The 12,912-nt window shown below is 44.6% G+C and overlaps 1 protein-coding gene across 1 annotated transcript; it reads right to left on the reverse strand.

Moving 5' to 3' along the window:
* Positions 1-885: 885 nt before the first annotated feature.
* LOC141961803 (RNA polymerase-associated protein CTR9 homolog) lies at positions 886-10,744 on the reverse strand. The gene is given in 14 exon segments (XM_074909141.1): positions 886-1,100; positions 2,622-2,767; positions 2,945-3,061; positions 5,031-5,179; positions 5,428-5,512; positions 5,695-5,880; positions 6,140-6,228; positions 7,255-7,351; positions 7,354-7,440; positions 7,546-7,674; positions 7,778-7,867; positions 8,604-8,840; positions 8,941-9,048; positions 10,700-10,744. Coding segments are annotated over 14 exon segments (1,665 nt in total). The 3' UTR covers positions 886-1,000.
* Positions 10,745-12,912: the final 2,168 nt, after the last annotated feature.

Genomic DNA, 12,912 nt, shown 5'->3' on the forward strand with positions numbered 1-12,912 from the left:
ATTACACACAGATCTGGGGACCAAGGGCCATTTTGGGGTGAAAAGGGGGGGGGGGCGGTGGGATCCGGGGAACTCACCGTGCAGCACCCAGGTGAGGGTGGCCCCAGTGATGGTGGAGGCGCCGTCCCCCACCCCCACGGCGTCCCAGCACTGGCACTGGAGGGGTCGGGGCTCAGGCTCTCAGGGTACCCCTGGGGCAGCAGAACCTGCCGGGGGGGGGGACAGGTACCCCTGGGACCCCCAGGAATCCCAAATCCCCCGTGCAACCCACCCAAACTGCATTGCCACGGCCAGGTCCCTCCAAAACACCCTCAGCGCCACCCCCTCCCCCCAACCTCATTAGTGTTTGTCCCCCCCCAGATCCTATTGGCCCCCACTTCTCCACTTTACCCCCAAGATGCCAGATATCTCCCCGGGACCCTACCAGCCCACCCCCAGGACTCCACTGAGTGCCGTTAGCCTCCCCAATATATCCCCAGGACCCCAATATCCTCCACAAGATCCCCCCCAGGACCCCAGTGACCCCCCTCTGGACCCTTCTTGCACCCCATTACTGTCCCCAGGACCCCAATATCTCCCCCAGAAACTGCCCCCAGGAGCCCATTAGACACTGCCCCCCCGGACACTAATAACACCCTCAACTCCCCCAGGACCCCAATTAACACCCCCTGAGCACCAAGACCCTCCTCCAGACCCCAATGCCTCCCCCAAGACACCCCCAGGACCCCAGTAAACCTCCCAAGCCCCTCCAGAACATCCCCCTTCCCGCCCCACCCCGACTCCATTACGCTCCCTCTAGGACCCAAATACCCCTCCCCCAGGACCCCGATAACCCCCACAACTCCCACAGAACCCCAACAGCAAGCTCAGTGCTTCAGCAGCAACAGCCTGGGACGACTTCAGATAGGAATGGCTTCTGCATTCACATTCCTGAGTAGCTTGTTGGGCTACCAACACCAACACTCTGTAGCATGATGTCCCTTCAGTAAATTGGTGAGATTCAAAGATAAAGGAAAAAAACAAAACCACAAACAACTAAAAAACCCCCTTCAACCACCGTTTGTTTAAATCCATCCATCTGAAACCTGTCTTCAGCAACCCTGGAGGAAAAAACAACAAAACTAAGCAAATATGGCATTACTTATATATTTACTGTCATTTTGCCTTAAACCAAAGCATTTACTCCTGAATTACAATCTTCTCAAACTCAACAGATGAGTACATCTCACCAGTTTTGGCTGTGTGCAGCCCCTTTGAATACAACAGTAGAAAGGTACATTCAGAGTTCTCCAAATTTAAAACATTCTCAAACCCCTCCAGAGCAGAACAAAACCCCTGCAAAATTCTAAAGAGACTTCTAAGATTTCATTTACTGCTCCTAGCAGTAAGTACATTGCTGATGCCCGCAGATTTATTCCTTGTCTGTCACAGCTTAACTGCTTGAATCCAGCATCAGGAAAGGAAGGAAAACTCATGTTTTACAAGACCTTCCAGAACACCCTCCTGGAACCTAGTTGTCTGACAGGCCCTCACGAATACAACAAACCTTCAAGTCGATGGGCAAGCTGTGATGATCAGTGTCTTGAAAACAGTTTCTTCAATTAATTTAAAGAAAACGACTTCCTAACTTTCAAGGTTGCCAGTTTCTTCCCATACTCCATCAGAGACATTTTAAATTAAGAACTTTTGTGCTAGACTGAACTCAAGTTCTTGTGCATGTGGAGAAAATAATTCCTTGCTGAAGTTTTAGATTATGGAAAATATTTTCCAAAGTGATAGACTTCTGAAAAATAAAGGCTTTCAAGCAACTGTCTCAAAACAGTAACAGCAAGCTGCTAATGGAATTTCAGTGAGAATTTGTGTCTGAATCTTTAGTTTGCATTATGTAAAGCACTAGAATTGTGAAGTGCTTGCTTGTGTGAACGGCTTGCTTCAGTTGCCAAAATTACTGAAAGGCAACATCTATCCTCAACATAACAGCAGAGCTAGGAGCGCATAAAGCAAGCACCAGATACGGGAGGAATACCTAGGAGCAGAATAAGGGGTTGAAGAAGAGGGTTACAGTTGGATCAGATTAATCACACTGTTCTCTGCCCAGATTTTTTTTTTCTTTTTCAAAGAGAACTGAAAGATCCCAAACACACCAAAACTCCTTCTGTTCTTAAGACATGGAAGTAATTAGGATTTATTTGCCAATAGGAGAACTACCAGTCATTAACTAGCCTTATATAATAATGATGTGCTTTTGAGCCTTATAGGCTGTTTTGAAAGAAATCATGAAAAAAAAAGTATTAAGTTAGTGGAATAATTTTCAACTTTTTTTTTTTTTTTTTTTTTTTTCAACTGTGCTTTTCCAGGAAGAAGCACATCTTCACCGTAGTAATACAAAACCCTTTGGGAAACATATTGGCCATGTGGCCAAACAAAATTGGCTCTCGAGCAAGTTTGAATACACAGTTTTGTCAGGCTCAGCCTTGTTTTCCTACTAGAAACTCTAGAATTGCATACAGCGCTTCACAGGAGATGATTGTCTGTCTAACCAGATCTGTGATCTACACTGCAAATTTACCACAAGGGAACAACAGAATAGATTCTAATGATTAGAAACAAATCATCTTTACCTGTGGGCTAGCTCCAGCTCTTTCACAGCATTAAGCATCTCCTTCAGATTGCTTTTTACATCTTTCAGGACACAGGTAGCTAGTCTTTGTAGCACTGAAGCCGTATGATACGTAAGGACTGCATCCCCTGGCGCTACGTGCCTGGCCTGTAAATAAAAAGCGAGTTGTGAAGATGTGCCGCAGTGTGATACAGGGGTATACTGAAGCGCCATACAGAGAGTGAGCACCATTATTTCAATCCAAGACTACTGAATTTAGAGACACAAACATGCATCAACTCACAGTAATTTCACTCTGTGATAGATGATGTTTTATGTTCGTACCTTTAACAAAGTTTGTTTGCATTCCTGTAATTTCCCACATTTGAAGAGTGCCCGGGCCAAATATAGTAAAACTTCAGCATTTTGATACTTACAGAACTTTCTGAGGCAGTGTTCATACTGAAATGGGAAAAAAAAAAAAAAAAGGAATAAAAATCAAAACAAGAGGTGATAATCGTTACTTATTTAACCTAACTCCAGTAAGTGTTTCTATTCCTAAAAAGCATTACTGCTAATACGCCTTTTCCTTTTTAAAGTGTGTCATGCTACATAGATGCCTCCTTTTCACTGATCAGAAAAGTCTTTCTGCTGGTCTGTAGCAAGTACCTGATTTTCCTGGAAACTGACAGCAGTCCAGGAGGCTCTCTAGGTCTTAAAATACAATAGAATCGTTACAATAGGTGGTACTTGCAAAGTAAGTCCAACAAGCACGACATTTTAAATGCACTCAATTATTCTCCGCTATATGATATGAAATCTATTTTCTTTATTCATACAAGATATTTTATAAATTGAAACATATTTAATGTAGTGATTCCATGTATCTGATGCAATTAATTAAAAAAAAAATCCACACCTTTCAGATAACTCAGCAACATATTGGTTTTGTCCAGCTAGCTGAATGACTGGCATGCCAAGGGCTATCTAGTTGTTCTGGAGTGTAAAGGACGACTCGTTACTAGAGGTTTTGTGGGTCTAGAATCAAAGCTTCAGTTACGAAACATGTATCCTTGTCAGTAACAAGCACCTTTCGTTTGACATACTCTTTTCTCAAGGAATCATTCACCCTTTCTAAACCTCCAAAATAGTAAGGAATACAAAGTCATTTTTATATCCAGCTCAGTACAGGAACTGCCCTAACTGTAATGCTTGGATCCACTACTCTTGGATCACACTGTTGTGAGCGCCCAATTTTCACTCATCTTTAGAGTCAAAGTTTTTGTGTTTAGCTTATGTCTGCCTTGGGTGGGTATGCTTTGTGATAGAGTACAGTAGAATAGCTGTTGTGGCTGTAGTAAGCTAGACTATTCAGTTCATCTCCCTTTGAGTCCAGTGCCATGGGTCTCAGACTGTGGCTTGTGCTGGCTGCATAGCGCAACCCAGGGATCGATAAAACACCGCAGGAAATAAACACATTTCTCCTAACAGCTGTAGTTAAATATACAGGCAAATGAGTACAACGTTTTTCTGACAAATCAAAAGGTGAAAATGATACCCAGTTTCCCACTGTAATTCAAACACAACAGAATAAATGTGATTGTGTGACCAAAGCTTTTTAACAGGAGTTCACTGGAGGACAGGGACTACTGAGGTCTTGATCAGACAAGAAAGGCCCCGTATCTCTCCTTATGACCATCACAAAATGCTTCAAGATTCCTTTGATGTAAGTATTTCTGAGCCTCAGTGTGGACCCACTCTCAATGAAAGAATTTTGTTCTTAGCTTCTGTCCTGTTCAGCGTACGCTTTTGTTTCAGCTTACCTGTATGCCTTTCATCAACTAATTGAGGGAATCTAGTTAGAATAGGTTGATACTTGGAAGTTAGCTTGCTTGAGCAGGTTGAATTACATGACCTCAACCAATTTCTTCAACATGAATTACCTTGTGATACTAACTTTGGTGAAAGAAATCATGGCCCAGTCATCTTATCAGACAGCTCCGATTATTACTTATGCAGTCATTTGCAAGAACAAAAATAGGAACTGTTGCTATTAAAAAAAACCCAGCAACAAATTGCATTTACTTTCTTCAGTAACATCTGAATGTAAATCACATACAGTTAACTATGCTGACTGAAACCTCTCTCACTGAAAATTAATTCTGAGACCAAAATTCTAACCCAATTAAGTTTTAACTCTGCTAACTAAAAAAAAAAAAAAAAAAGTGTACAAATGGTAGTTGCTTTGTTACCCCTTACCCACATTTGGCAGTTTGGTTTCAAATCTAGGCTTGACAGCTAACAGCATGCTAGAAACAGACCTAACTTGTTAAAATATTATTCAGAAACTTTCACAGCTGCTATGACAGCAGCAAAACACCCAGAAGTCATCTAACCCAACATATTATTTAGTTCAATTTAGAGATGTTACCATCTGCACAGCACTGATGTACTGTTTCTGTTCTACGTAGATATGTGCCAAATTCAGCCACACGTCACTGATATCTGCTGTTGCCTCTCTCATTTGGGTAAAAACTTCACGAGCTTCATGGAAATATCCTTTATGTGCCAAGACAGCTCCTAAGGGGAGAGTAATATTTACAGTGTAAGCTTCCAGGTTCAAGTACCATGTACTCTTACCAAAGAAAACAAAATATTGCCGGAATGAAGTTCCCCATTAAAAACTAAGGGACATAGTTGCACACGAAAGACATTTTTTCCTGTGCTCCACTACACAGCATTCAGGCCCTGCAAAAACAATTCTGTACTAAAGCATGAAACATAAGAATATCATCACCTCTGAAGGAAAATTAGAGTCTAATATCCACCTATGCCATCAGCAGCATACACATTCGTTGGATCACTTCTGAGTACTTGCTTGTAGATCGCTAATGCACGGTCTTGATGACGCTTCTCCCGCAGAATGAAGTACCTCAGTTGATCCCTCATGTCTATAATGGGGTATTAAAGATCTACCCAGAAGTTTGACAGCCTACAAGATGCCAAACAGGCATCAAGGAAAGGCTCTGAGTAGCTAAGAGCCTGCAAAAGTTAAATAAATAAAACCACACACAGGGCAGACAGACGCCCATTACCTTTTCTCTGTCCCTTGTGGGTTGATGTAGCGACTGGAACCAGATGTTGCCAAGAGCCAGCATGGCGTAAGTATCATTTTGTGTGGAGGGCTGTTTCAATATAATTTCAAATTCCTTCTGTGCTGGACCCCACTCTTGTTTAGCCAGATGAAGACTGCCAATCAGAGACCAAGCATCCGGATGGTCCTAAATAAAAATTCACTGTAATTTGCAAAAGTATCATTTTCCCTTGCAAGGTTACTTTTTCAAGTATAAAATGCTATTTTTCTTAAATAGAATTCTATATTTTAAAAAAGAACAACAAAACACACAGACAGCAGATTACAGTAGTTTTTTCTTCTTCCCCTAGTTTATGTGAACAAAATCAAAACGTAACAAAAGGAAAACAAAATTTGAAGGTAGCATTTCAAGTGTTTTAACTGTAAACACTTAAAGGGTTACAAACCAGATTTATCCAAAGTACGTCTTTAAAGCAACCAGAAGCCTCATAAAAATTCCCTTTATCCCTAGCCATAGCTCCCAAGCGCAAGTAGCCTAAAAACGGAAATGGAAAAGAAAATAAAAATCAGGAAACAGGTTAAAGTTATCTCAAACAAAGAAAGTATTGGCCATGCATGAATTTCAAAAGCAGTCTTTTTCTTGGTCTGCCAAGGACAGCAAACATCGAGACACATTTCATACCCTATTCACCGTGAGACACACCTTGTGAAGAGGAATGTCCATCCACAGTGGTGATACAGAAATTGTAGATTTCTGACAGTTAAAGTAATGTGAATGTTTTTCATTAGTTTCATAAGTTAAAGATGATTGGGAAACCTCAAAGAAAAGAGGATGCACCAGTTACATAACTCTCTCTTATCACTTTAAACAGCTCTCCCCTCTCCACAGTCTTTAGGAAGAGTATCAGTTAGCAGGCAACAACAGAAAACAAACTGGAAAAGGCTGTAGATGAGGCTGGGGCATGCTGTGTGCTGCAGCTTGCTGAGCGAGGGCTACCACCCTGCCTTTGCAGCAAATACCAGAGGTCCGCTACTGGAGGGCAAGAGGAAAAGCAGAGTGAGGAGGAAAACCAGGATGTGCCATAGAAGCTGTGCTAACACCCTCAACAGCTCTTCTTCCCTGGAGGAGGGCCAAGGTCCAAGATAAAATGATTCTCCCAGAGGGTCTCTACTTCCACCCACACAGGCAGGGTTGCAAAGCCTGGGTGTATCAAGTGGATGGCCTTGATTGCACCCGAGGGCTGAGGTACTAAGGCTTTGTTAGGGGTGGGGCGCAAGTAAGCAAAGGCATGCAAGTCTAGATAAGCTAATTTTGCTAGAGTATTGGAGTACAGTATGATTTACCAAGAATTAGAAGGCTTAAAGCTGAATATTAGACTATAAGGATGATGCAGGCCTTAAAAAAAAAATAAAAAGGTAGGGAAACAGCATGTAGGTAAGCCCCAAAACTACTCTGAAAAGAAGCAAAGACAGATAGAAGGTGACCCGAAGACACTGTAAATGGGAAGAGTTTTGATATTAAAAGGAGGACTGTGAAACTAAAGTACCAAACGTTTCTTACAATCAGCGTAATTCGGATGTTCTCTTAAAATGTTTTTATGGAGTTTTTCTGCTTCATGAAGTTCAGACATCACCTCACAGATTTTGGCAAGGTTATATAGTTTGCTGTTACAGCGATAGCGTTGTAATAATGCTCATCATGTTCAGCTTCTGCTTTTGCACAATCCAGCGATGCCAAAAAGTATGTCTAAAGTATAAAAAGAAAAAAAGGAATAAAGGACTCTAGAATATTCTTCAAGGAAAACTTCTAGGTGATCAAGAAACTCAGTTCAAACTTTGAGCAGTTACACACCTTTGCTTCTCCTCGGTTTCCCAGCCTGAAGTGCAGAGAACCCACATTATTCACAATCTCTGGTGGGACGTCAGCATGTACTTCCTCTCGCAGAATGCGTGTGGCTGTACCATAGGCTGAGAGTGCACCCTTCACACAGGGAGAGAACGTGGATAAAAGAAAGAAGAGAATGAGCTCTCTGTGCTCTTGTGAGAAGCACACACATCATTTGCCAGGTGTGTATTAATAACACCTGTATATCAGTCTGTTCTAGAATTTGGGCGAGCTCAACCCATGCCTCTACGTCTTCAGGACACGGTTCCGTGACTTTCTTTAGATGACCCTGAAAAACAGCAAAAGATAATTACACCTCTTTGCAGACGCACAAACTGTTTAAAAAAAATATGAAAACAATCGAAAGAAAGAGTGAAGGTATTAACCTTAACACTAGACAGATATACCTCACTGCAAAAGAAAACATCTTAAACACCTGCACAATTTTGTCACCAAAAAAATTGCATTAGTTTCCTTCCTTCATTAATGAATTTTTCTGTAGAACATAAACCTGCTTAAAGTGTTAGAGAAGCAGAAACTTTTACAGCAACATGAGCGGCAAGAAAAATGATGTCCAACACCTTTTGTATTTAGTTACCCAACACTACATTAAACACACTGTCATTTAAAAAAAAAAAAAAAAGCATAACATTGTCCTTCCAGAGAAGCTAAGACAAGTGTTTTATGAAACTCACTAGCTAATTTGCTGCCTTCAGGAAAACATTAGCTAACTTACCATCTTCAGAGAATTATAACATACATGTGAGGAATTCTGCCCTTTGCACAGTGCCAAATACAAAGGTGAGGCTGGGGCTCCTCGCAGTTCCAGGACTTGCTTTAGCCACAGCCCCGTAGGAGTCTCAGTTCTGTCGAGAAGTTGTGACTCTCCACAGCTCAGAGGATCTCTCATGGCAGCCGTATCTACAGCCAAGTAACCCTGAGTTTCATGTAGCTTCAGGTACAGTCTGATTTCTAAGTTCTACTGTCGGATGTAAAAGCATGATGCTGGCAGAAGCAAAGCTCACCTTTGCAATATCCCGTTTCTCCCGGTCTTCTGAAGCCGCATAAAGACATCCAAGGATTTTCAGAGTCTCACAATTGTTTGGATAGGCTTTCAGAACTTTTTCAAAGCATTGTGACGCATTCTCTTTGTCCCCTCGATAAATGTACATTTGACCCAATCCAAAAAATGGAAGTACAAAAGAAGACGAGGCAAACTGACTGGCCTGGTAATAATACTGGAAAGCTTGATCATAATCTCCCTAATGAAAAAGAAGGATCAAAAAACAGGTAGTGTTTTCACACTTAGAACTTTCATAAAACAGATTTTTAAGTGTAATCTCAACTTGAAAATGGCCCTACCTGTACATGAAAATACTTAGCCAGCTGATAACAACCCTCTGCCTGCATTGCTTCAACTTTTGTATTATGGCAAGCATGAAGAGCCAAGTTCTGTGCTTTAGCATAGTCCTGAAAAAAAGGAAGTTAAACGAAATTTGAAAGTCTTCACTTTACTTATGGTGCAGTGATTTATTATTTAAACAAGGATAGCTGGAAAAGACAAGAAAGATTTAGCCATAGCACTGACTAAATGAATAACAGATTTAGTTTTACTGGTTACTGTTCTTTATTTCATATTTTAAAGCATGGAAGAGAAAAAAAAAAAAAAAAAACGCCAAACCATCAAACCAAAAACCAAAACCACACAAAACACCACAAACCAAAAACCATTCAGGACACAAATGTGTCCTTGACTTAAGAAGTAAGTGTATCTTTTATTTTCTTGAAAAAAAGCTTACACAAAATTTAAGTCAAAACCTTTAGACTTTTCCACCTAGATTAGAAGTTCCATATTAGGCATAGTGGCCAGAGAGGAACAGGACCAGCGGAGAATGAACTAGAGGCCCTAAAGTGCATCCGGAGGGACACCATGGCAAAGGCGCTGACAGAAGACTTTCCACATCAACTGCCTTTGCTTTCAGGCTGCCCCTTCCTCTTCCTCCCCCTTACTAGACCTAAGATTTAAAGCAAGGCTCCTAGGGACAACCTTGCTTTCTGATACAGCTGACTCATTCTCAAACCACGGGCAGGGGAGAAGTGTACTGATACAAGAAAATGATCACCTGCTATGCAACTTATTTACTTACAGCAATTCATAGCAACTTGTAATGATTTCTGAATATTGCTTAATAATCCTGCTTGCCCTGACTGTTTTGTGGAAACTTACCAAGAACTACAATGTTCAGCAAAAATAAGAGACATGTCCTTGGAAAGCAGATGGCTTCTAGCAAGTTTAGTCTTTGAAGTGGATAGATAGCCATGTACGGGCGGTAGAAACCAATATACTGGTGGTTTTGATTAGATAGAGGGGGTAAACCAGCAGGAACCACTCTTGTTCAAGAAACTGGCTAAGAGAATCTGCACATGCTCCATGGAAAACTACAAGGTGAGGAGGACTGTGAGCCTTCCTCCAACAGACCCCCAGAGACACCCACCAGGAGGCAAGGGGCTGGTGCAAACAAAACATCGGCTGCTGACACCAGCCTCTAGAACTAACCCAGCCTCACTCATGCATATGGATGTTTGTGTTACGTAACCCAATGAATATGGATATCCACACTCTATCAGTTTCTGGTAAAACGTGCTGTTGGGGTGCAAGCTTTGTGGAGAAATCCCCTTGCACCCCAGTGCCAGAGTAAACGTACCTGCTGTATAACTCTATTCCAGTTGTAGAGTCTGTTTCTGCGAATCAGGTCAAACAGAAATTCTGGGGTAAACCTGGGGAATTTGGTGGTCAAACATTGATCTGGAGACCAAGGGCCATTTTGGGGTGAAAAGGGGGGGGTTTGGCATTGGGGGAACTCACCGTGCAGCACCCAGGTGAGGGTGGCCCCAGTGATGGTGGAGGCGCCGTCCCCCACCCCCACGGCGTCCCAGCACTGGTACTGGAGGGGGTCGGGGCTGACGCTCTCGGGGTACCCCTGGGGCAGCAGCACCCACTGGGGAGGGGAAAGGTACCCCTGGGACCTGCAGGAATCCCAAATGCCCCCTGCAACCCACCCAAACTGCATCTGACACCACCAGGTTCCTCCAAAACACCCTCAACCTCCCCCCCCCCAACCTCATTAGTGCTCCCGCAGATCCTACTGGGCCCCCAGTTCTCCATTTTACCCCCTAAGACCTCAAATATCTCCCCGGGACCCTACCAGCCCACCCCCAGGACTCCCCTAAATCCCCATTACCCCTCCAGGAGACCCCAGGACCCCAATATCACCCCCACCAGATCCCCCCCAGGACTCCATAAGCCCCCACTGGACCCTTCTTGCACCCCATTACTGTCCCCAGGATCCCAATATCTCCCCCAGAAACTGCCCCCAGGTGTCCATTAGACACTGCCCCCCACACACACACTAATAACCCCCTCAGCTCCCCCATGACCCCAATAACACCCCCAAGCACCAAGACACTGCCCCAGACCCCAATACCTTCCTCAAGACACACACCCAGGACCCCAATAGCTCTCCCAGAACCCCCTCCAGGATGTCCCCAATCCTCCCACCTCGGACACCAATATCTCCATCAAGACACCACCGAGGACCCCAATAACCCTCCCAAACCCCTCCAGCTCCCCCCCGCCCCGACTCCATTACACTCCCTCTAGGACCCCAATAACCCCCCCAGGACCCCAATAACCCCCACAACTCCCACAGAACCCCAATAACACCCCCCCCAATACTCCCCCCGGGTCCACAATTACCCCTCACGGCACAGGCAGGAGTGTGGACAGGTGCTGGGGGGGAACAAGGTGCTGGAGCCCCCCGGGGGTGCCCCTGGCCCCCACAGGGCCTACTTCCTGCCACACTCTGCCAGGGCTCTATGGTCTCCGGGGAGGCGGCCTAGGCAGGAGGCCTCCAGCTCTCGATGGTCTCCCCTGAGGGATATCCCACACACAGGTTGGTTCACCCAGCAAGTGGGAACTGCTCCTTTTCAAACACTCCCTTTGTTCTGGGTGGTGACTGAATTTCTCTCCTGCAAAGGGGGCACCGTCCCCAGCAGCCCCAGCACTCGTGGTGGTGGCTCCGGCCCAGCAGTGGGTGAGCGCAGGGACTGGGCCCATTTCCCTGCAGGGGGAGTGTGGGATCCCTGGGGAAGGGGAGAGCTTTGGTCTAAAAACCCCAAACTTTTTCATGGTTCTGAATTTCTTTAAAAAAAAAAAAAAGATTTGTGGTCACATCTGGGGCTGTCCAGACGTTCTGATGTGTGACTGTGCTTGTCCTTTTACCTTGAACTCGGTGGGGTTTTGCTCTCTGTCGGGGTCTGTTGTGTCTGCGGGGTTTATCTGTCAGGTTACCCCAGGGAAAGTGAATCTTAGCCCTTTATTTGTACTTCAGGTGTGAAAGAAGTGACACATTTAATATTCTCTGCTCTCTGTGGTGATTTGGGCTGGGGGGGGTCAATCTGATGAAACGCCTCAGAGTGGTGCTTCAGAGGGTGCCGGTCACCAGAGCCAAGAGGTGCTGATCAGAAACGGGCATTAAGCCTGAGAGGTGCGGGGAGAGATGGGGGGGGTGAGCAGGGGGGTGTGCTGGAGCCCAGCCCCTCTGCAGAGCCCTGCTGCTCCTCTGGCTTTCTGGACAAAGGTCAGTTTCTGTGCAGAGCTTCTAATTTGCACCTTTCCCAAAAGACAAAGTCTCTTTTTTCCAAGTTGGAACGACCTGCTCTGCTTTCAGAAAGAATCTTTTGACATCTGCAGGCAGAGCAGAAATCTCACACAATTAAGGTACAAGAAATAATTGAAAAGTAATTAAAGGACAAGTTTCTATGTGCTGGGAATCTGGGAGTGCTTCTGGTTGGGAAATCCGGCAGCAGCACTTACTCTGAGGCTTTAAACAGCCGGCAGAGCTCCGGCTGTGGGGGACACTGCTTCAGCCTCGCCCGTCAGCTGCTCCTTCATCTGCACCTCTCCCCCCTGCACCAGCTCTGCATAAAACAGTCTCTTCTCTCTGCATAACGCTGTGGCTGTGGATTGCTGTAAATGTGCTGTAACCGGTTGCCATCGTGTTTCTTTACAAGCTTGTCCTGCCCGATGTGCTGTCAGTCTGCAGATCGTCACCTCGTTCCTAGGTGAGTGCTGGGGCTTTTCCTGGGGTCTCCTGTGCGTCCATTGCGTTTTTGCATCCTTGGTCTGGGCACAGTGCAGTGACAGGTGTTTGCATCTGGGGGAGGGAAACTCTTCCAAGGGCTGTCAGGGCTTGTGGTCCTTGGTGGAGCTGTTATGCACTTGGGGTAGTTTTACTTGTGTGGTGCTTCTCGTTCCCCTCCCAGGTTTTCCCA

This window comes from Athene noctua, chromosome 6 (assembly GCF_965140245.1).
Source record: "Athene noctua chromosome 6, bAthNoc1.hap1.1, whole genome shotgun sequence".
NCBI classification, from domain to species: domain Eukaryota; kingdom Metazoa; phylum Chordata; class Aves; order Strigiformes; family Strigidae; genus Athene; species Athene noctua.